At 37.0% G+C, this 23200-nt stretch overlaps 1 protein-coding gene across 1 annotated transcript in view; it reads right to left on the bottom strand.

The window, feature by feature from the left end:
* AGBL4 (ATP/GTP binding protein-like 4) overlaps positions 1-10313 on the bottom strand; it is an 893441-nt gene extending 883128 nt beyond the window's left edge. The window contains 1 exon segment of the mRNA XM_004679485.2: positions 10178-10313. Coding sequence (XP_004679542.2) covers positions 10178-10211 — 34 coding nt within the window. The 5' untranslated portion in view covers positions 10212-10313.
* Positions 10314-23200: the final 12887 nt, after the last annotated feature.

A 23200-nucleotide genomic window follows, 5' to 3' on the forward strand; every position in this document is an offset into this window, starting at 1 on the left:
TTATTATTATTATTATTATTATTATTATTATTATTATTATTATTATTATCATTATCATTATTATTATTATAAAAGATAAAAGTCCATATTTTTATAGAAATAAGTGAGGAAACTAAATGGAGAGTTGAAGGGAAATGACAAAAAAAATAGCACATTAAAGATAATTAATACTCAAGATAACCTGAGGAAAGAGTCAGTAGATAGGAGTCTCAACACATCCTTTAACAACTGCTATTCAGATTTTCATAAATGATTGCTAGTTTAAAAACAGCAACTATTCTTACCTACAAGTGTTTAGCTATTTGAATCTAATGATCACTGATTTTGGCTACTTCATTGATCACTTAACAAAAACAGAAGCCTTTACACCATCTTTTATAACACTTAAAAATCAACCATGGTGCTGATGCTCACAAATAATATTTTCTCTACTGATGTGTACTTGAGACTTAAAAAAGAAAGATAATGTCCCAAGCTAAGAGACAACAAAATTCTTCTGAGAAAAAAATCTCAATTTCTCTCATTCTAATGACTTTTAAAGTCATCCTACTATTACTCAATTAAGGGTATTCCAGATACTATAACCAATCACTGTGATCAGAAGCATTAATTTTTAAACTCTTTATCTAGATAAAATTTACATATGCAAAAGCTTACAATTCCTAAGTTTGATGATCAATAAATTATCACAATGAAACACTATGTCACAATTACCTACTTCAAAAAATAGAAAATTTCCAGAACCTGAAATTACCATCTTGTCACTTACCAAGGATTACATGTTTCTCCTCTCCTCAAAGGTAATTCCCATCCTGACTCATAGCATCAGAGCATAGTTTCTATTGTTCCTGGACTTTGTACCAATTTCTTTTACTCAATATTATGTTGCTGTAACTCATTCATTTGCAATGCTGATCGTAATTTACAACAATCTATATACCCATTCTACTATTGAGAACATTCAGTTTGCTCCAGTTTTCAGCTGCTACAAATAATACTGCTATCAACATGGTTGTACAAATTTTTTTGGCATATACATTTGAGGGAAGAGCATACACCTAGCAAAGGGTATAAGGAATGCTTATGCCCAATTTAAACAGAGCTCAAATTTCCAAGTGGTTGAAAGTCCTACAAACAGTGCATGAGAGTTCCAATAGTTCCACATATGTGTGGCAGGTTAATTTTGAAAATATTTTACACCATCTTGTCACACTTTATTCTTTAATAATGCATTCTTTTAAAATGAAGCATTTTGTTAATCCTTCTTTATTGAATTTCTGGTCCTAGAAATTTGCTAAACTTAAGTAGTTAAGCTTACTTACATGATTACTCCTGCCAACAGTAAAAATGATATCAAGATTCTATGTACTCTAAATGTATTTTATACTACCAGTTATCTGTTATTGCAAAATATAATCTTTCTTTTCTCATAGCTCTTTGAAAAAAGTTGTGTGATACCTGGAGTGCCTATCTAACATCATCTACCCCCAAGTCTATAGAAGATATGATGGGTTAGTCACTTATTCCTCTAGGAAAACACTTCCCTGCTGCTAAAGGAAATGATCTATGTACAATACAACCATGTTAGGGGAAAAAACAGATCTATAAAACATATCGGCATATACTAGCATGATTGCCAACTATATTTAATACTTTGCAATGCTTTGTTTATACACCATACCAAATCATTAGAGTAACGCTAATATCTAATATCTACAAATGTCAAGGAGGAGAACAATAGTCTGAATCATAAGAGGTTTACAATTTATTCCATTTTCTGAAAAATACAGTTTTTTATCAAGGAGCTTTGGCATATTGTTAACACTTTTAGATTAGCAGTATAATAGCAAGATTTAAACTAACTAAATGAGCTCTACCTGAGGGAAAACCAATTCAGCTGTTTAAACTATGATGTGGCCAGGGCTGATATATTATTAGAGAGATGAGATTCAAGTTATCTGTATTAAGTATTCAGAAAACAAATCAAACATATTCTTTGATGCTCCTAGGAAGTATGAGAAACTATATAAAACATCAATATCAAATAAAATAATGGTAAGTAATTTTAGTGTTTGGAATTAGTAATCTAAAATTTGCTAAGCGCATATTATGTGCCAACCACAAATACAAAACACCCATTGGGTTCGCACATTATTCAAATACTTCATAGGTACCATATTGAAGGCCACCTGATTTCTCATTATGTAAGTTGGTTTAATTTATTTAACAAATACTCATATACTGTATACAATACTAGGTACTTCTTAAGTACTTTACAAATATAAACTCAATTCTTAAAATAGTTGCATGTACAATAGTGTGGCCAAAAAAAAAATAAAATACTATTTTTTGCTTTGCTGGAAAATAACTAGCTTTACTCTGCCTGGCCTACCTCAAGAGGTTGGAGTAGGCAGAACAATAATTCTTGTTCAGTATGAACAAGCATAGGGTGAAAAAACAAACATCAGAAAGGAGCTCATAGACAGAACCCCTGTCATGTTTGCAAGTTGCAGGAAGAAGGAACATGACATAAAAAACCCTCTGTGCCTTCATATTGATAAGGGTACACCTAGGATAAGAGATTCCAAAAACCTCTGGTTCTTACATCTTCCCAAACATGGACAACTAAACATGTGACTAAATTAGCGCAGTAAATTCAAGAAATTGCTTTGAACTTGAATTAATGGTGTTTTTCTTTATCAATTAACTAAGTCTGTATGAAACCAACCTCCTAGTTAACTGGAAATGCTAGAAATTAACTAAATGTTAAACTGGTTTTTTTAATTACATATTCTTTTTGTGTATATAACATATCTATATAAACCAAAGCCAAAAACCTTAAGAGAACCAACCTCTCAGAGAAATCTGATACTGGTATACTGGACCTGAGTCCTCAGTTTGGCTCTGAATATCTTCTTTAAAAGATTTCTCTTTTACTGAACTTTGAGTTTGCTTCATAACAGTAACTATTCAGTTGGCAAAAGCCAGAATTTGAGCTCAGGTAATCTAAGTCAAGTTCATGCTTTTAAACACACAAATTACCAGAAACACATGTACAACTAGCCAAAACAACCTCCTTTTTCTTTTTTATAATAAATCTGAGATATACTTGACCTTTTGATTTATGTCAGGAAACTAAAATTTTGGTCACTTATTTAAGGTTAGAAAAGTGTATGCAAAGGCTCAAAGAAAAAAACCTTTGCTGCAGAGAGTAAAAGTCTTTCTTTCAGTGTATATATATAGAGAGAGATACCTATATGTAGAGAGAGATAAAGTGATATATGAACACATATTTAATTAAAACAGTATGTCATCAATTTCATTACTGTATTAAAAGGAAAGCATGAATATATCATCTATTTTTGCTTCTTTTCAACAGTCTAGAGCTATAAAATCCAAAGAGAATAAAAATAGTTTGAACTTGTTCTCTAATTATTCTTTAATCAAGAATGTAATTCAAATTCAAGTTTTTATCTGCCCATTTATTGAGTCTTTTTAACATATTATCTGAAAATACCAACAGCCAGTTTCATTGTATTTCTCAGGAGAAAATGAAGAAATAAAAGAACTATAAGGTCACTTAGTCAATTTCCTGCTTGGGCTTTCTATTTTCCCTATATTTCCCAAGACTTTGCAGAGCTCTAATAGAGACAGGTCCTGACTAGAAGGCACCTTTTCCCCTCTATGATATAGATCACTTCTAGCAAAATGAAAATATGTTGATGGCATTTGGACTTTTTAAATTAATATTATAATTAGCATGTTCTTAGAGATGCATTTTACAAAAGGAGAGGAGGACTGGACAGGTGCCATTCTCCACTCTCCCCCCCCCACCCCCAACTAATACACAGTAACTTTGGACTACAAGTCCTAGTATATTATAAATCAGACTTCCTAAATGGTGGCAGCCAGGAGAAGCAAAGTTGATATGTGAATGGAAGGAGAGGGGAGGAGACATATAAAATATGTGATGAAGAGACTTAAGGAAACATTTGGAATAGACATGTGGGTAAGAGACACACAGGGAGGCTGCCCCTGGTCCTTGGAAGAGACAACCCAAAGTACATCTGGACAAAACTCTAGCACTGTAGCACAAAATTCATTTCAATCTCCAATCTCTCTAAACTAGATCTCAATTTCTTAAAAGCACTAACAGTAGTAATTGTAAGCTAAATAACATTAGCTCTTGGTTATATTTTGTTTTGTACTCAAAAATCCTTTTCTACCCTAGCTAACCACCATATTGAAATTCCCATTAGAGTAAGTTTTTGAGTATTTAGATAACACTACAAAAAATGACTTAATAATGCATTAAATATGTACTGCTATACAATAACCCTAGAAGTAAATTTGCACTTGTAGCATTTTTCGTAAGAGAAAAATGAGACCAAAGTTACCAAATATGCCCAGATCACACAGCTTGACGGTGCCAACATTCAAATCCTTCAAGTCCCAAATAGTGGGAAAGGTATAATAATAGATGGTCATTCATCAACATGAAATAATGGATGCCCTTCTCAAAAAATAACACTTGGCATAATCTTGAGAGAAGAGGACACAAGATGAGTGCATTTCAAATGTAAATAAGGTTGATCTTAGGAAGATTTGCAGCTTGATACCCATCCAGGAAGAAAAGGCTTTGATGGGCTATTACCAAAGAGGAATAGCATGAGCAGCCAGATAATGAGAAGGCAAGCCTAAACCAGGAGTGTTACTGGGAATGCTTCAATTATAAAATTTCTATTTCTTTCTTTCCTAGAAGAATAACTACATAATAAACTTAGTGCTAAAGAATAGGGAAATAGCTAAAAAGCCATCTGTTTAAATCCCTGCCCCTAACATAAATGTATTGGAAAACAATTCAAATTAAAGCAAACATCAAATATTGGTATGATTTCCATAAGGCGCTGAGAACAAAATGAATTGCAATACCAATGTGAAGTACAAAAAATCATTTCAATCCCATTTCTCTCCAAACTCCATTCCAGTTTTTTTATATTCTTTCTGAGCTGAGATTTGTTTCTACTTTTTATTTTCTTTTAGATAATGCATACAATTTTCTTTTAGATATCCCATACAATTTTTGCCAAGAGTTAGGCTAGCAGTGGTACTAGTGGTAATGACTTAAATTATAATGTACTTAAAATCATCTATGATCTGTCCCTTATCAGGTGTGTTAACCTTGGTCAAGTTAATTAATTAGTACATGAGACTCACATTCATCATTGCAAAAAAGATAATGTCTTCTTCACAGTAGGCCTATAGGATTAAATAAGCTTCAGAATTCTATAACTTACAGCCCATGTGTAGCACAATGACTCTTGTACTAATATGAATTATGCATGTGAAATTGTGGCATATATTCTAAAGTGCTATATAAAAGTGGCAATATTAGCATCACTGATATATCATATTAAAGTTGTATCCTCTTAACTGTAAAAAAAACTTCAGACCTAACAATATCATTTGAGAGCCAAAATGAAAAGCCCATGTGAAAAATGTTTAGCATAAAGCAGGCTCTCAATAAATGTTTGTTTAAATCTGTAAATGAAACTCTCAATGAAGCCAGCGAGATTTAGTATACCATCTAGTCCAGACTATTATATTACTGCAATATTTACATATAATAACCTTTCATTCATAAAACCAAATATTCAGTGGTATATTAAAATCATCAATTATTAATGTTTTGAGTCCAAAGGACCTCATACAAAGTTATTAGAGCCAATATCATGTGAATTCCCATTGCAGGATGTTAGTTTTAGTATATATTAAAAAAACATACATGCAAATAATTTATATATGTGTTACTGCTTTCAATATATCTATAAAAATACCTTTTCATATCTGCATATAACATAAAATCTGTTCTAATAATAAATATATTGCAATCTTTATACTGTTAACAAAATTTACAGGTCACTATTTTTCAAAATCTTTAAACAAATGTTTAAGTTTTATAGTCCACTTACTTTTCACTATATATATGTATATATATATATATATATATATATATATATATCACATATATCTATACTTACATACTCACACCTTCATTGGCTTAATCTTTTTTCAGGACTCTTGCCATGTCTCTTGCAGAGCCAAATCTCAAATTTCTAACTGCATCCTCATCATATCTACTCACATATTCCATTATTTCCTCAAAATCAGCATACCTAAAATAAACCTATCTTTCCACAATAAAACCATTTCTTCTTTGATTCTTCCAGTTATGCCAATGAATCCCACAGTTTAAAAACTCAGCCTCTTTTGATCTTTTTTCTCTCTCCTCTCTGGAAAGATATCAAGTAGAATCAACAGCAAAACATTTGGAGTTAACTGGTCCTGGGCTAATCCTGTTTCTTCATCTTACCAGCTGAGTAAACTTGAATGAGTTACTATATCCTTCTGAAGTTAAATTTTCAGGTCTATAAAGATAGACTTCATTTCCCTTAGTTTGAAAGATTTTTCTCAGGCTTAAATATCTGAATATATTTGATTAATAATGAGTGCTATAAGTATTGATAGAGCAAATTCTCTTCTTTCATCACATGTAGTCATCAATACTGCCTACTCTGAAATATCCCCATTGTTACCACCTGTGTGAGCACTTCTCATTTAAATACTCAGATTTTTGGTATTATCTAATTTCATATACATCTGGGGCAATGATCACCAAAAAAAGCCTTCCCAAATTCTGTTCCCATCTGGCATCTAGCTTCCAAAGCACGTATAATACTTTTTATCAATTTGGAATACCAGAACAGTTCACTTCACTCCAGCCCACCTTCCAACACTCTCTTCCATCTTTTTGAATCCTTATGATTACCTTAGGATTCTCTAAAAGTGGCTGATACAAATTCCACACTGCCATCTCACTTTATACACCTGTCTAATCACTCTGTTACCCAATTAGCTCCTTATATTGTACAATTTTCTAACACAAATATTATCTCTAGGACCTCACTTCTTATAAACACTCTCCAATGCTCTTGTTATTCTTTAATAAATGTTTGCTAATACTTCCTTACTCTAAAAGCTGGCTCTCTCAATGGCACTGTTTCTCATATGGTTAATTTAAGAAGTGACTGCTTATTTTTTCTTACCCTAGGATCTCTGAGAGAAGGGAACAGTATTGTCAGTTCTGTGTTTGCTTGTAGACCATAATATGCCACCCTTTTCAAAAAAATGCAACCCCTTTGGAAGACCAAGCTATGAAAACAAACTACTTCTTCCTGCTGACAGTGAACCACTATAGAATAATACCTTGCTACTTCTTCACTAAGTTCTGGTAATAAAGTGGTAAATAAGGTAAATATAACAGAATATAGAGTGGGCTATATTTAGTGTAAAAATATATATATTAAAGTCAAAATAGTATTAGGAGTTTTAAAATTAATTTCAAAAAGTATTAAAGTTAGAAGTATTAATTTCACCTATTTTAATGTGACTAGTCACAAATTTAAAACTGTACCCATGGATTGCCAAGGCAGAGCTTTCATTCTGTAATCTAGTCTTATGTGGAAAAGGTCAGCTGAATGTGAGTTTGGGAATTTAAATTCAACTGTACCCGCCACCTCTCCAATTTGGTAATCTTATTTGATAATTTCTACTCTTCCACCAGATATATCCTATCTTCTATCTATGCTTATTCTATTTCTGAAAAACAAACCTACTTAGTAACTCCTAAGTATATCACATGCATTTGTGCCTTAACTATCCATAATACCCTCTCCTAATACTTCTCACCCAAAATTCTTCAAAATATATGCTCTTTCCCTGTGGCGAGATTGCTTTTTGCTGCTACTCAACAATTGATCGCAGGCCTATCCTCTCTACTCTTCATTTCCCCCCACCCCTAGGAAATGCCTACATGCTTTGGGCTTCATTAATTATCTCTGTGCCAACTCAGGTCATTCTTGTGATTTCAACTACCTTGTCAATCTCTCCACTTATCTGAAGACCTCAGAGATACTTTAAACATATGTCCAAAACCTAACTTATAATCATCCCTCTCAAACCTAGTCAATCTTCCATCCAGTGTCCCCTATATCAATAGTAACACCACCAAATATGCAGCTGCACAAACTAGAACATTAGAAATACATCTGGGTACTTCCTTCTCCCTCATCCACATCTTTTACGAGTCCTGTTAAGCTTCTTAAATATTTTTCTCCATCTCCACTGCTACCTTCTAACAAGTGTTCCTATTTCTACTCCTGTATCTTCAGTAGTCTCCACAGTATAGCCAGAGGTTTTTCATTTTGGCTTGGTTTCTTTGATGATTCTAGTCATCTTCAATGGTTGCCTATTATTCTTAGGCTTTTTGTATCACAGCCTATAAGGCTCTGAAAAGTCTGCTTTAGCTCATCTCTTTTTCCCTCTGACTGCCCTACATTACAGTAATGTTTTTCTTCTTTCAGTTCCCCTAACATAACACATCATGTTTCCTGCTGCCTTAGAATCTGGTGTTTGGTTTCTCTCCACTTGGACCATTCATTGTCCTTCTTTTTATTTATTCACTCCCTAACTTCTCTTGGCCAAAATATCACTTCCTCAGAGAAAGCTCTTTGACTTTCTAGACAGTATCAGGTCATTGTTAATCATTTAGGAAAGGTTTATTATTAATTTTTATTAGTAAGATGTTTAGTAATGCATACCAGGTTCTAGATATGTGGAATGGATAAGTACAACAGATATTTGCCTTCCTGGAATTTAAATCCTAGTGGATATAAAATAGGTAATAAGCACTAAAAATAATAAACTGATTAAATAAATATGTTAGATAAATATGTGGTAATTCGGGGGGGAGGAGGATAAAAGAACAAAGTAAACATGTCAGAAGCAAGAAGTTTCCAGGGTCTAACTTGGTGGCTGGCATATAGTTAGCACTCAAATATTTGTTGAGTGGATGAATGAATAGACAGGCATGTTCAAGTTATGAAGGACCCATAACTACAAAATGAGTAGAGGGACCACTTGGTAAAAGTAACATAGATGTCACAGAAAAAAAAAAAAAGAGGGGGGGGGAGGAAGACTGAAAGTCTTTAGAGATAACGGTTTGAGCCATTCCTGATGTTTTCACTCAGTTCCAGTATGTATGGTCATACCATAGCCACTGTCACCCTGCTCTGCCCGCTGGATAATTCAAGTGGGTCACTTTTATAGCCATAATACCCAATCAGGACACGTAAAGGGTTATGTATGCCACTCCCACCGCCCATCACCACTCATATTCCCAAAACCTCTGCTTCTTTACATGCAGATGTCATTTGTACTGAGGGGCCAATTCCCAGTCCCCTGTTAGGGACAGACTCCTTCCATATACACAGGAGTATAAAAACCCTTGCTTTCTTCTATCACCCTGTAAGGCACTTAAGTCACTGTCTCTCCCAGCCCAGTCATACTGAAATGAGGAACTCTCAGAAATAGGATCTTGAATTTTTCCTCCCTGTCAGTCTCTCTGAACCTTAGACTATCTTCCAGCCAAGATATACAGAGCCTCTTTGTAATTCTGAATGACCTTCAAGATCCTTGATTGCATATAAACTCACCTCAGGCTCCAGCCTCCTTTGATAGAGTTGTTAAGGATTGGAGCTCTGGGAGTCCCTTCAAGCCTCTTTCCCTTTAAGAACCCATATGAGGTTTTGTATACTTTTTCTCAGAAATCTAAAGGCAGTAAACTTCCCCAAGACACAAATAATGGGTGCATAGGTTTGCCTGATATTAAAGTCACTCTTCTCACATACACCTGTCTCCTCAAAATGAGACCCTTCCTCTTCTCAAAACATGCCCCTTTAGGGAGCCCTCCGGCATTCCAACAGAACTGTGTACAACCTCACCATGATTTAGCCTACCCCGAGGATCAGTCCAATAACAGGTGCTTCTCAGGAATGGGGTCCTGTGTCTTTCCTAGGGTAACAGTCCTTGCAGGGCCCATGCTCATTCAGAAGTGTACAAATTCCACCCAAACACCATGCACCAGCAGGACCGAGGTCTCTACCAGCCACTCAGCGGGGTACAAACCTCCCTCGAACTCTGACCCCGAGGTCAAAGCCCCACCACGCAAACACGCAGGGCTGCCACCTCAGTTGTAGGGCCAAGCCCCTGTCCCCTCAGGCCCAGGACTGCGGTGTGCTGCCTCAGTGCTTCCCCCTAGTCAACCGCCCCCACAGACCTGCCTCAGGCGCCGTCTGGCTTCGTTCCGCCATTTTTGTTGTCCCTCAGCCTCTGAACTCACGCGAAAATCGCGGGGCAGGGAAGCCGGCAAGGGGATCAGCGAGCTGACAGGAGCTTCCTCAGTGAGACGCGGCGCGACGGTTCCCAAGGCAACGGGCGGCTGGCGCGCGAGCGGCCGGCGCGTGGCGGGGTACGAGGGGCGGGCCGGGAGGGAGCGTGCGCCGTAAGCCCGCCCCCTCGGCGCGAGCCCGCTCGGAGTCCAGGCACCTGCGGGGCTGGGACTATGCAGAGCTTCTCCTAGGCGTCCTGGCAACTGAGCATGCTCCGCCGCTTCTGTGGCTGCGGATCGGGCTTCCTCAGCCCACAGATCAGGACCGTCCCTCGCGCTTACCCCAGGGCTGTACGGGCTGGCTTTCCTGTGATTGGTGTTCAACTTTGGAGACTTGGGATAGATTTCATGATTTTCTCCCTTTAAGCCCTCCCGGTGTGCCTGGCCCTGGTCGAGGTCCTGGCAACTTATCTTCAACTGAAATGCACTGAGAAGCAAGTTATCTGTGTCTATCTCTCCCCAGACATTCGGGGGCCCTACTCCCGGGCTTCTCGCACCTCTGAAATTGTACCAGCCCTCACCTCGGGGAAGTGTCTCTGATGCTTGTGCATGTCTCAGTGACCTAAGATGTCTTTTCCCTTCTCTGTGGCAAGACACACTCTGACATTACCCATCCAAACCAGCACTGTCCCTCCACAACCAACGTCTTGTCCTGAACACTATGCTCGGGGACACTGGTGCGTTTTTTTATTTCTCGCTTCCTTACTTGACTTGTAAAGTAATGTTCAGGACAAGCTTCTTGGGAAAGAGAGTGCCTGATCTGTAGGAGGATTGGGTATTTGAGGCCATGGGAACCTACGGGCCAAGCAAAGGCTAGTATTTCTGAAGAGCAAGGCGGGAGAATATATTAAGAGGCAAGGGCAAACTCTGGAAAACTTTTGACAGTGGGGTGGGATTCGATCCTTTAAGTGATAAACACCTAATGACAGATTTTTAAGCAGGTCAGGGACCATTCAGCTACTCTGGTGGCTGTGTACATTATTGGCAGGAAAATGAGTCTGTGTCAATAAATAACTAATATAGTGATATGTAGCACTCTTCATCCGATGGTAATTTTAAATGTCAACTAACACGTTTGTATAGAACTGCACAGGGTTTTTTTGTTGTTGTTGTTGTTTTTGTTGTTTTAAATCACTCATTTACTCGGACTAGCTACATTTCTGGTGCTCAATAGCCACAGGTAGCTAGTAAAGACTATTGAACAATGTATGTAGAAAATATTTCCACACTGAAGAAAGTTGATAGGCAGGTGGTAACTGGATAGAGGAGATGGAATACATAGAAAAAATCAATACAGGCAGGGCCAGGGTAAGTTCTCTTGTATACGAGCTCTTCTTCAGAAGCAGTGTGGGAGGAAAAGTAGACTTGAGTCCTGCAGAAGTCCTCAGAGACTTCCCATTTGTTGTGTGAAATGACACATGGGTAGTGGGATGTGATGGGCCTGCACACTACACTCAGAGTGTTCCTGGGAGGTTTGCCTTCCCCAGGGGTGTCCTGTGGTTTCTGTCTCCAAGAGCAGACCACCTACCACACAGCCTTCTTTATAACGAAATATTCTCTGTAGGATTCACTCATCTGCTTTGTAAACACTTATTAAAATGACAACTTCCATGTGCCTTGCACTGAGTTGTATGTCAGATGGAATGAGAAATACACACGTTATAAGCACAGTCTCACATGCACAAACTCATATTGTAACATTGTAAAATTGATATTAATGTCATATCCTGTACAAAAGATGAAACAGATCCAGAGAGTTTGTTCAGGTGACTTACAAAGTCACACAGTTGAACAAACCTTTGTCTTCTGGGTTTCATCCTTTTAACTTGTGCAATGCACTGCCACATTATGTATACATTTTAACTGCATCCATCACCTGAGTTTGTGAATAATGTTCATATGTCTGTCTTTCTGGTTGTGGAGACATATTAAAAATGTGGAAGACAGGCCCTCCCTGGTGGCGCAACCGGTTAAAGCACAGCACTGAGACGCTAAAGCCACTTCCGCATGAGTTCAATTCCCACCTGCCCCGGGGGTGACCACATTGCCCAGCATACCTCTCCTGACCCGCCCGCTGCTCCCCTCAGCAGTATACTTCGTTGATCTGCCTGTTCTGCTCCCCACTCTCTCTGGGGAAGCCTCTCACCGCCCCTGAGCCTCTAGCCTGTACCCCAGTTCTGTATGCACAAATAAATCTTTAAAAAAACATGTGGAAGACAAAATTATAGTGTTTAGGAAAACACACTTGGTTGAAAACTATAAAGAATCACAGAGAAGTGAGAAATTACTATTATAAAATCAGGTACAGTAGGCAATGTGATTAGGTCAGAACATTTGAAAGAACTTTTAGTGCAGCTGGAAAAGTCCAGTTGATTTGTTTGGAGGTCACAAGGATGTTTGCCTTATAAGAATGCAAAGTTATACAATTTTCTATTTTAATTTACAATAAAAATAATTTTTAAAGAAACACATAATTTCAGTTCAGAAGCACACCTTAACTATTTTCTTTATATTTATTTCCTTGGCTGAATTAAGACTACCCATAATTTACTATAGCAATTGCCACCATTTAACAAGTGCTTAGTATGTCCCAAGTATCTTATACACATTCTTATTTTATTCTCACAATAATCCCACCAGACAGGCCCTATCCCAATTTTACTGCCAGGAAACAGAATGCTGTTGGACCATTTTTTTCAAAGTCTATAGGCCATCTGAATGTACCAGCGATTTCTTAGTACAGAAATACCAGGTGCTATTGTTCTGAAAGAAGCAAGGATAAATAAACGCTAGCCAAAGGTAAAGTTTGTCCCATAAATCTGGATTGTCTCCAAGAAATATATCTGCCATTCACCCCACCCCACCCCAAATTGGTGAAATATGATTACTTCTTGAGTAAACTAGTAAGGAAATTAACTGTATAGGGAAATTAGTCCCAAGGATAAAAATCCCCAGAGGTCACCTCTTTTTGAAGCGTCAAGTGTGAAAATCTTTAATTTTTCCATAAAAGAGACTGTAAATAAATGGATTTCAGTCTATTTCTCTCACTCCTTTCTAAGAGCTGCCTACATAAAGAACTTTGTAATTTTACATAGTACTTCATTTGGATGATATTAGCAAGACAGAGCAATTCAAAAATGGGTAGATCTGAACCAATACCCCAGAATCTCAGGTGTCCCCTGGAAATGGGGTCAGAAAATACATTATAACCATATATAAATATTTTAATTGAAATCTTACAGTATATAGAATTTATGAATTCTTATGAACATAGTATACTTAATGCTAATTCATGAGTTTTCTCATTTCATAAAGTATTCTTTGAAAACATTATTTCTGTAACTGCATAATGACCACCTTTGGGATGCATGATACGTAATTAAACCAGTCCCTTCTCAGATATTTAGGGCAATCCAGTCCTTATATTCTGTTATAAATAATATTGCTCTAAACATCCATTTATATAGATCTTTGATTATCATCACTGATCATTTCATTGCTTTGTTTTTCTAGGCATAAGTTTACTGTGTCAGAGGAGATGAACTTTTCAAGGCTCGTGAAACATATTGATAATTTGTCCTCCCAAAACACCTAATCCCTTTATGTTCCCATTAGAAGGGTGTGCAAATACCTGTCACGTGATACCCTTGCCAACATTCTGGCTGTGATATTTATGGGAAAGAATGCTTTACCCAATTAGCAGGGACACATGAATGGATAGAACTTAACCATCTGCCTAGGAGAAATTTGAGAAGTTTGGTTTAAACATGGAAAAGCTGGTTGCATTTATCACAAATGGGGCACCTGTAAACAAAAAACAAAACTGTTTTCAACACTTTATTTTCATTAGAAGATAAGAGTTATGAACTGTAGGCCACATGGCTCTTTCAGATTTGTGATATTAACTAGATATGCTGAGTTCCTCTGGTTTAATGGAAGAACAGATCGAGATCTTTATTTTTCTTCATATACATAATCTGAACTGGTACTTATGGGATATTTGAAAGGAGACTTATCTGAATATGGGAACCTAGTTAATTTTAATGATATCAGGTGGCTTGATTGTTTAAAATGACTAAAGAACTAACATTAAAGACAGAACTAAAGGTCCCTTGCTTTAGTTGCTAAGTCCCTGAGATTCATCAAGATTGGACTCTCTTACTTATGTGACAAAAACTTAAATACCCTGTGCTAAACTATAGGTAATAAAACAAGGCTGTTTCTGGTTTGTTCAAGGAAGTAAAGACTTTTAGATTAACCAACAGGTTGAACTTCATTTTATAATGCTCAAAAGAGTAACAAATTTTAAAGTAATGGAGTTAACTTAATTTTATATGTGATAGTGAGTGAATCAAAAGGTAGAAATGGAATAAACACAGTAGAGATTCACAGATTATGATGACTTGAACCTAAATTTCTAGAGTTACTACGGAAATGTAAATTTTAGCATATCTCCAAATTAATAAGTATCTTATATAATTTTAAGAGGAAGTTATTGATATGGAAATTAACTAGGCCCAGTAAAAGAATCACAGTATCCCTAAAACTATTCAAGTACATAAATTTCAGAACAGAACGATCTGAAAATTTATGACTATGTAGAAAAACAATAGGCCATGACTTTTTCGATAACACTTACAAAAATAATGCTGAATATCATAGTGCAAATAACCTGGACTTCCTTCCAGTAGAGTTTCCAGTGATATGCAAAGTTAAAAATAATCATTACAGAAGAGTCCTCTTCTTTAAAATTCTCTGTGTGTGCCTTGTTCACCTTCCCTGCACAATCACTTTCCAACTGAGAGCTGGCGGAGACCCAAGTCAGCTACCCCTCAGGACATTTAATAAAATCCATAATTATAAATCAGCTTCCAATGAGATTAAACACAGATTCTATATAGGGAGTTTATCTCACATAGCTATATTTAACAATATCCATTAAATGCTATTGTTGCTATGTGTGCCTTAGCAGATCTTTTAGATAGTGGTTCCCTCAGATACCTGCCCCCATTAAACTGATGCAAAAGATACAATTTCACACATGTATATTTTCACAGCTCCTGCAATTGCCAATTTAAAGCTACATGTTTTCTGCACTGGATGTGAGAAAGTATCTGTTGCTTTGCATCAGGTAAAATGGTTCAAACAAAAAGCAGTCTCTCTTCTATAAGGAGTTTGTAAACCAGAAGCAAGAATGGATATGCTATGGAATACAGCAGAACAAAACCTTCACAGTCTAGGCTGGTGGAGAGGCTTATGGCCACCACAGCTGGAATGCTTTATAAGTGACCCCCAAATCATCACTGGTCTTTGAACACTCCCTTGTTCAAAATACAAAACACCATCTATTATCAGCAAACTCCAAAGTGCCAAATGGGCTGTTTAAAGTTGCCTCAAGTAAAGGTCATATTCCTAAAGGATGCAGGCCTAAAAATTAAAGCTTCTGGATTAGAAGTAAACTATTCCCCATGCACATTATCATCAACCTTCAAATGGGAGCACATTTCCTGTCCTTGCTGTCAGAGGCAGACAAGAGTTCAATTTTTCTTGATAAGATGCCACTAGCCAATGCTTAAATGGAGATCTTGATAAATGTCTTCTGGGAGCAAACAGGAAAGAGTTCAGGAATTATTCATTTGGCTTATATTCATCAACAATTAAAATCCCACTGCTGTTACTGCCTACTTTGTTGTTAACATTTGGGGGCAGTAAGTGGAGAGATAACTGGGATATGATAGAAAGTTTGGAACCGAATACAATCAGCTTTTGATTCCCAGTAAGTTACCTCATTTTTCTAAGCTCCACTTTTATTATCTGCAAAACTGTAAAATGTATTACTTGTATTGACTTCAGGAGTAAGATAATATATAATAAGGCATTTTTTTAATGTTCTGTAAAATTTTAGAGTTTATCATTACACATTCGTTGTTTCTGTGTTTTCCTGAATTCCCATGCTACTCAAATGACCCTATAAGAAATTTTTACTTGTTGGTTTTGTTAATAGTAGATTTTATTTTTCAGAACAATTTTAGATTATAAAAACATGGGAAGACTATATTGTGAGTTCCCAGGTATCCTGCACTCATTTTATCCTATTATTAATATATTAACATGGTATATTTGTCATAATGAATAAGCCAATGCTGACACACTACTAACTAAAACCCACAGTTTATTCATATATATTTATTTTTACCTAATGTCCATTTTATTTTCCAAAATCCCAGGCAAGATATATGACATTTAGTTGACATCTTTCCTCAGGTCATTTATGGCTGTGCTATTTTGTCAGATTTCCCTATCTTTTTAAATGACCTTGACAGTTTGGGGGAATTTGCTCAAGTACTTTGTAGGACACCCTTCTAGTCAAATACTGATAGGTTACTCATGATTAAACTGTTAGAGATTTTCAGGAGAATGATTACAGATTGCTATCAACGTTTCATAAAGGGTACACACTACAGTATGATTTGTGACATTCATGTTGACCTTGAACACCTGGTTGAGGTTGCGTCTGTCAGATTCCTCCAAAATAAAGTTACTCTTTTCCCCCCTCTCTGTATTATATGATTCAAAGAGAGTCACTTTGTGCAACCTATGCTTAGAATCATGCCCTCACTCTCTGGTTTCTTTTTACCAAATAAAAGCAGCATTTCCCTGGGACGGAACTTGGCCACTTGCAATGAAGCTTGTTGGGGCTAAAAGATATTTCAAAAAAGATGGTATGAGCTCACTCATTTTCAGAAGAAAAACTACAGTTAGTATAGTTTTTTAGTTCTGCCTTAAAATCATTGTCAGTCCCCATTTTTCCTGCAAGATAATTACCTTAAGGAGAAAAAAAGTTTGCTTGTTAGATTTGCCATTGAATGCTTAAAAGGGCTGTCTTCTTCATACAGTTCTGGATTTTTCTTCCTTCTACTTCTTTCTTATCTGCAGCTTTTTTAAAAGGAGAGCTCATGCATTCATTTCTTCTTTTAGGTTTTTCCACCATGCTACTTCAAATATAGTGCCTGAATAATTTTCTAAGGTTAAAAATTAGAATCCAAGCTTCCCTCTGAGGAAATATTACCTTTCTGAGAAAATACTACCTTTGAAATTCAGGAAGCATCCAAATCAAAGTGAAATCTAAAATTTACTTCCTTACAAAAATACTGGGAAGATAAAACTAACAAGATACAAAATAAAAAATCTGTTTCAAACTGATAATAAAGGTCCTGTAATGAGTAGAAATAAAGAAAACATGAGGAATTGATGAATAAAAGTTACCTTGTTTATAGCAATGGAGTTTCTATAACTGTCAGCAAATGGAGCAGCCAAATTATCCAAATCTCAAACATCTGGATCAGCCTCTCTTGGGCAGACTGCAGACCTCAAATATTAGATTCTGTAGCAGAATAAAAACACGATGAAAATATAAACACATATAATGAAGTCTGATACAAGGAATTTAGATAGATGAATTAAATCATTATTATTTTGCTTTAAAAGGAAATTGTATGGATTCAAAAGCATTTTTCTAACCAAAGCCATATGAAGCCACAATTCTTGCTATTTTGCCTATAAAAAATACACACATTGTCCACAAGAGACCCCTAGCAAGTATGTTTGGCTAATATACTAGCAAGAAACTTTTATTTTAACAAAAATGTTTTTAGGCCCTCCCTGGTGGCGCAGCGGGTTAAAGCACTGCACTGGGAGGCTAAAGCCACTTCCGCATGAGTTCAATTCCCGCCTGCCCCGGAGGAGACCACATGGTGCGGCAGACCTCTCCTGGCCCGCCCGCTGCTCCCCTCAGCAGTGTACTTCATCGATCTGCCTGTTCTGCTCCCCACTCTGTCTCTGGTGAAGCCTCTCACTGCCCCTGAGCCTCTGGCCTGTACCCCAGTTCTGTACGCAGAAATAAATAAATCTTTAAAAAAAAATGTTTTTAAATCTTCAGTCACAGGCAATATAATATAAAGGAAATACTAGTTTTGGAAATAGACCTGAATCCATTATAACTTCACCACTTGCTAAGTATATGACTGAACATGAGTTATTAGTCTTTCTGAATCTCAGTTTCCCTAACTATAAGTTAGACACAGTAGTTCTACTGTTGTGATTCTATAGTTTATAACAATGAGATATAATACAGGTGAGACATATAACAAAAAGCAAATTAATACAAAGCAGCCTCTGAATTAGAAATTTTTTCTTTTTTTATCTCATGGAAATGTGAGAAGTTAACATAACTTATGGTAAACATTTCTCAATATATGTAGCTCAGATCATTTTATACACCTTATACAGTGCTATTTGTCAATTCTCCATGAAACTGGAAAGCATGTGTGTGAGAGAGGGAAGTATTCTAGCCATCAGAAGGAAATGGAGATTAATAAAGATTAACCCCCCATAGCTGAGTAAAATTATCAAAAGTATAAATTCTACACGGTGCCTTAGAAAGCAGTAGGTTTTCCTATGAATGTAATGTTTGAGATAAGACATCACTTAAAAAGCCGAAAGAAAGCCATACTTAAATTAAGGTAAACCAAGTCGAATGTGCAGAATTTCTAAGGTGGAAGAGGATGATGGTGCTTTCAAAGTAAAAGGAGAACTCAGACTCTAGAAACAGTCACATGGGAAAGTCAGCAGGAGCCAGGACATGCTGAGCCTTGTTGGTCACTTAGGTCTCTGGACTAAAAGTAATAAAAAGTCATTGAAAGGAAGCAGAACAGTGACATATTCCCATTTTTAAGGGCTCTCTCAAACAGTATTGGAAATAGTAAGGAACAAGAGAAGATACAGCAAGGTCTCCAGAGACCAAAGCAGAGGACTAAGTAAAGAAATTGTAAATGATAGAACAAGAATTGGCAATTCTATTTCTTCTGATTTTCATGTTTATTGACCTTATTCATTAATAAAATACTAAATACTGTAATGAATAAACAGAAATGATGCTGGTGGTATAATCTGTTGAGTAAAAGAATTCCCCAGAACCAGCACTTAGTTTTATTTCCAGCAACACAATTACAATTGGAAAATGGAGTGAAAGGCCACCCTGGTGGTTCAAGGGGTTGAGTCTAGGCACTATCAAGCTATCAGCAGCCACTGCAACACCAGTTTGATCCCGGCTCAAGGAGTTAATCCGCATAAGGCACCATAGATCTCTCCTGACCCACCTGCTGCTCCCCTCAGTAGTGTATTTCAGTAGATCCACCTGTTCTGCTCACCACTCTGTCTCTGGTAAATCCTTTCACACACACACACCCCACCAAACCTTTGGTCTACACCCCAGCTTTTGTCTGCATAAGTAAATCTTCTTTAAAAAATAGAGTGCAGAGAACAGCAGGATTAACAAGAAACTGACAGACAAAGAGAGGGAGCATGGGCAAAAGTGAACTAGAGAAGCTAAGAAGACACCTAAGTTCTAGTCCCAGCTTTATCACATTCATTTGAACAGATAAATTCTTGTCCCTCTTTAAACCATCCCCATCTTTGAAATGACCAAGTGGAACTAGCTCATATCTAGGGTTCCCTTCAGTGTAACTAGCTACTCTCTACTGTTAAAGACACATCTAAGAACTGTAAGGGGAGGGTGTACAGCCGTTTAGAGAGCAGATTCAGAAGCCACCATAATAAAAACAAATATGATAAGTGTTTTCATGTGTCAGGCATTGTTCTAGTTATTTTATATGAACTACCCTTATCTCCCCAATAAATCCTGTCGATAGGTAAGATTATCATTGGCTTTATTTTATAGTTGAAAAAACTAGGTACAGGGATGTTAAGTAACTTGCTCAAGATCTCACAATCACTAAGAGGCAAAGAAAAGATTTGACTGTAGTAGTCTAGCTTTGATCTCTGTATCTTTTCAGACTACCTGAGTTGAAATACTGGCTCTGTATTCCACTAGTGTGAGTCTCTGTGCTTCAATTCTCTTTTCTATACAATGGGAATAATCAGGGTTTTACCTAAAAGTGGTTTGTGAGCATTAACTAAAGACATGCATAGAGTGATTGAAAAAATAATACTGGAACTTAGTAAGTGTTCAGTAAATGTTAGGTGTTATTATTACTGGATAACCCAAGGAAGAATGGACATTTCACATAACACTCATTTGTAAGAATGATTCCTTTTGACCCCCAAGATTTTATGGTGTTTCCAAGGCAAAAAGGCAATTTATAAAAACTGTGAGACTCTGCAAAGGAGAGCTATTGTCAGTTCTATACAAAGAATTTCTCCCCATATATTTATTTTTATGTATGCCTTCAATTAACACTCACAGTAAAAAGTAAGATATTATTCCAGTACCTAACTCAATATGATTTAAATTATGTTTGGAACTCCTTAATGTTGACATGGATCAATTTGTTGGGTCACAACCAACATTTAAAAGAAATTAAATAACAGTATTGTGTAGGATTGGATGACAGACATCAAACTGCACTGCAGGTGGTAAAGGTAATTATCGTTTCACAAAATTTTTGTTTCAGAGAGTTAGTGTGAGAGGGAGAAAGAGAATATAAATTACACCTTTAATTTGCACATTTAAAAAATTTGAAAAACACATTTAAAAAATTTGAAAACCTTTAAGAATATCAAAGTGAACTGGGCAAACAGACTCTAAACAGGACCAACCTGAACTTCATGGGGTCTACGCCTTCCTACCTACAGAGGAATAATGTTTGGAAGGAAGGAATTGCTTCTGTATTGTAGGATCACATGGCTTGGGGAAAGGGTGTTTATTCTATCTTGGTTAGTGGTGGTAGCATGGAAAATATTTGCTTTTAGATTTACTTTGATTTAAAAGTTGTAATGTTTCCCAGTCAAGGAACAGTCAGACTTGATATATGAACCACAATTTACATAGCTGATTTAATGTGTTTTCTTGCTTTCTGACAGATTATTTCCTCTGGAACAATTGGAGGGGCCATAGGGTCACCTGGGATGATATTAGATCCCTGTCCACTCCTAGGTCCCACCATTATAGGTTAAAAATAGAAGCTGTTGGATTGTGGGGACTGGATAGAGTTGAAGCGCCACTGTAATTAGTACAGAACCCCACAGATTGTTAATGAGCCTGTTTGAATTAGCACCTGCTCCTGGAAGGGTCAGGTGTGAACCCCTTGGCAGCCAGGTCCCTGGAGTCTGTGAGAGAGAAATAGGCGTGGAAGGAGGGCTCTCTGTGCAGCCTTAAAGGTGTTTTCTGAGAGTCCCTAAGCCTGTATTTCATTTTCTGTTGGTTTCATTGCATTCACTGTGTATAAGAGCCTGTGCTAGAAGCTAGAAGAGGCATAAAGGTGAGAAATTCAGCCTTTCCCCACAAAGAACTCACACAGGAGGACAAGACATTTACATAACACACAAAAATCTAAAGTATATATGGAGCTTGAGAACACTGAACTTGATCCCACCATTTTCTAACTGTGCAACTGCAGGTAAAGTGACCTTAACTTTCAGAGCTTCAGTTTCCTTATCTGCACAATCAGGACAATTGTATATTCATTGAGGATTAAACGATAGGCATGAGTAAAGTGAGTAGCATGTAAGTATTAGGGACTCAGTGATTGAGTTGACTGCAAAAATCAAAGTGTCTGCAGAGAAATAACAATGAAATGCATTTGGGCTTCAAAGGAAGAGGATGTCATAAGAAAACTTTCTGGAGGTTGCATCTAAGATTAATCTCTGGATCTGTCTGATTTTAAAAGGGGGTAATGCAGTAGGGGAAAAATATTCCCCAGGAGAGATACCATGGACAAAGGCACAGAGGCAGGGAAAACTGGGACATTCCAACTAGTAGATATGTTTTTCTGAGAAGTATAGCTCATAATTTAGTGGGGAAACAGACACACAAACAGAAATTGACAGAGTGAGACCAGCTGTGACAGAAGATGACAGAGGGGTTCTGTGGGAGTCTCTCAATGCCCCACATGGACCAGCATGAGTAAGGATGGCCAGGTGCGAGTGGCAGAGGATGATTTTGTAGAGTAACAGGGAAAACTCACTGTATAAACCACACTCAGTAGAAATACCAGTCTGAAAATCACACAAGATGAGACTTAGGAGTAAAAGAACGTAGCAAAGATAAAAACTAATTTGGTGGCAGTGAAAGTAAGACAGTTGACCAAGAGCAGTGACCAAAAAAATCACAGATGTCTAGAACTTATAAATGGAGCCATTTGGAGCCATAATGAAACCAGGATCATTTGTGAAGCTCGGTGACTGAAATGGGGGTTGGAATGAGTCATTGCAGATAAGGAGTTCAAGGGTTATTGGGATTGAGTGGTTAAATGATTACTAATGTCTGTATTGTCTGTTTCTACCTCAGAGGGTAGAGGAAGAAGGAAGGTTGTGGGAAAGAAGACAAAGAAGTATGAATATCATCCCAAAGATAAGATTGTGTTCTGGAGCATGGTAGATGTTTTTGATGTTTGGAATGTGCTCACTAGTCAACATTTACCACACACTTTAGAGTCAACGTTGGTTAGGATATTGGTTGGGTTGCTGTGACAGGAAGATCCAAAATAAGCAGCCTAAATAAGATAGAAGTTTAGTCCTGCCATGTAAAAGCCTGGGTATGTAGTCCATGATTGCTGTGATGCTCCAGGGTCTGTCTATTTTGCTGTCCTGACAATTTATATTCATCTTCCACCATTCCTATCAGCTGGAAGGAAAGGAGAGTGAATGGTGTGACTGAGAGAGTCTTTAAGACTGATCAAGAGCCAAGGGGGAGGAGAATTAGGTTCCCCTCTTCATGGGTGGAATAACAAGGTCATATTGCAGAAGAGCAAGTGGGTTGGGAGCTATTGTTGCAGCCACATTTGGAAAATACAATCTGCCACACATTACAATAAGTGGCCTTTAATAGAATGCTGCTCAGCTTATGAATATGAGTAATATGCAGAACAAATGGCCATGAATAAAATGGATTCC

Source organism: Condylura cristata, unplaced genomic scaffold, assembly GCF_000260355.1.
Source record: "Condylura cristata isolate star-nosed mole 26May11 unplaced genomic scaffold, ConCri1.0 scaffold00008, whole genome shotgun sequence".
In the NCBI taxonomy this organism is placed as follows: Eukaryota; Metazoa; Chordata; class Mammalia; order Eulipotyphla; family Talpidae; genus Condylura; species Condylura cristata.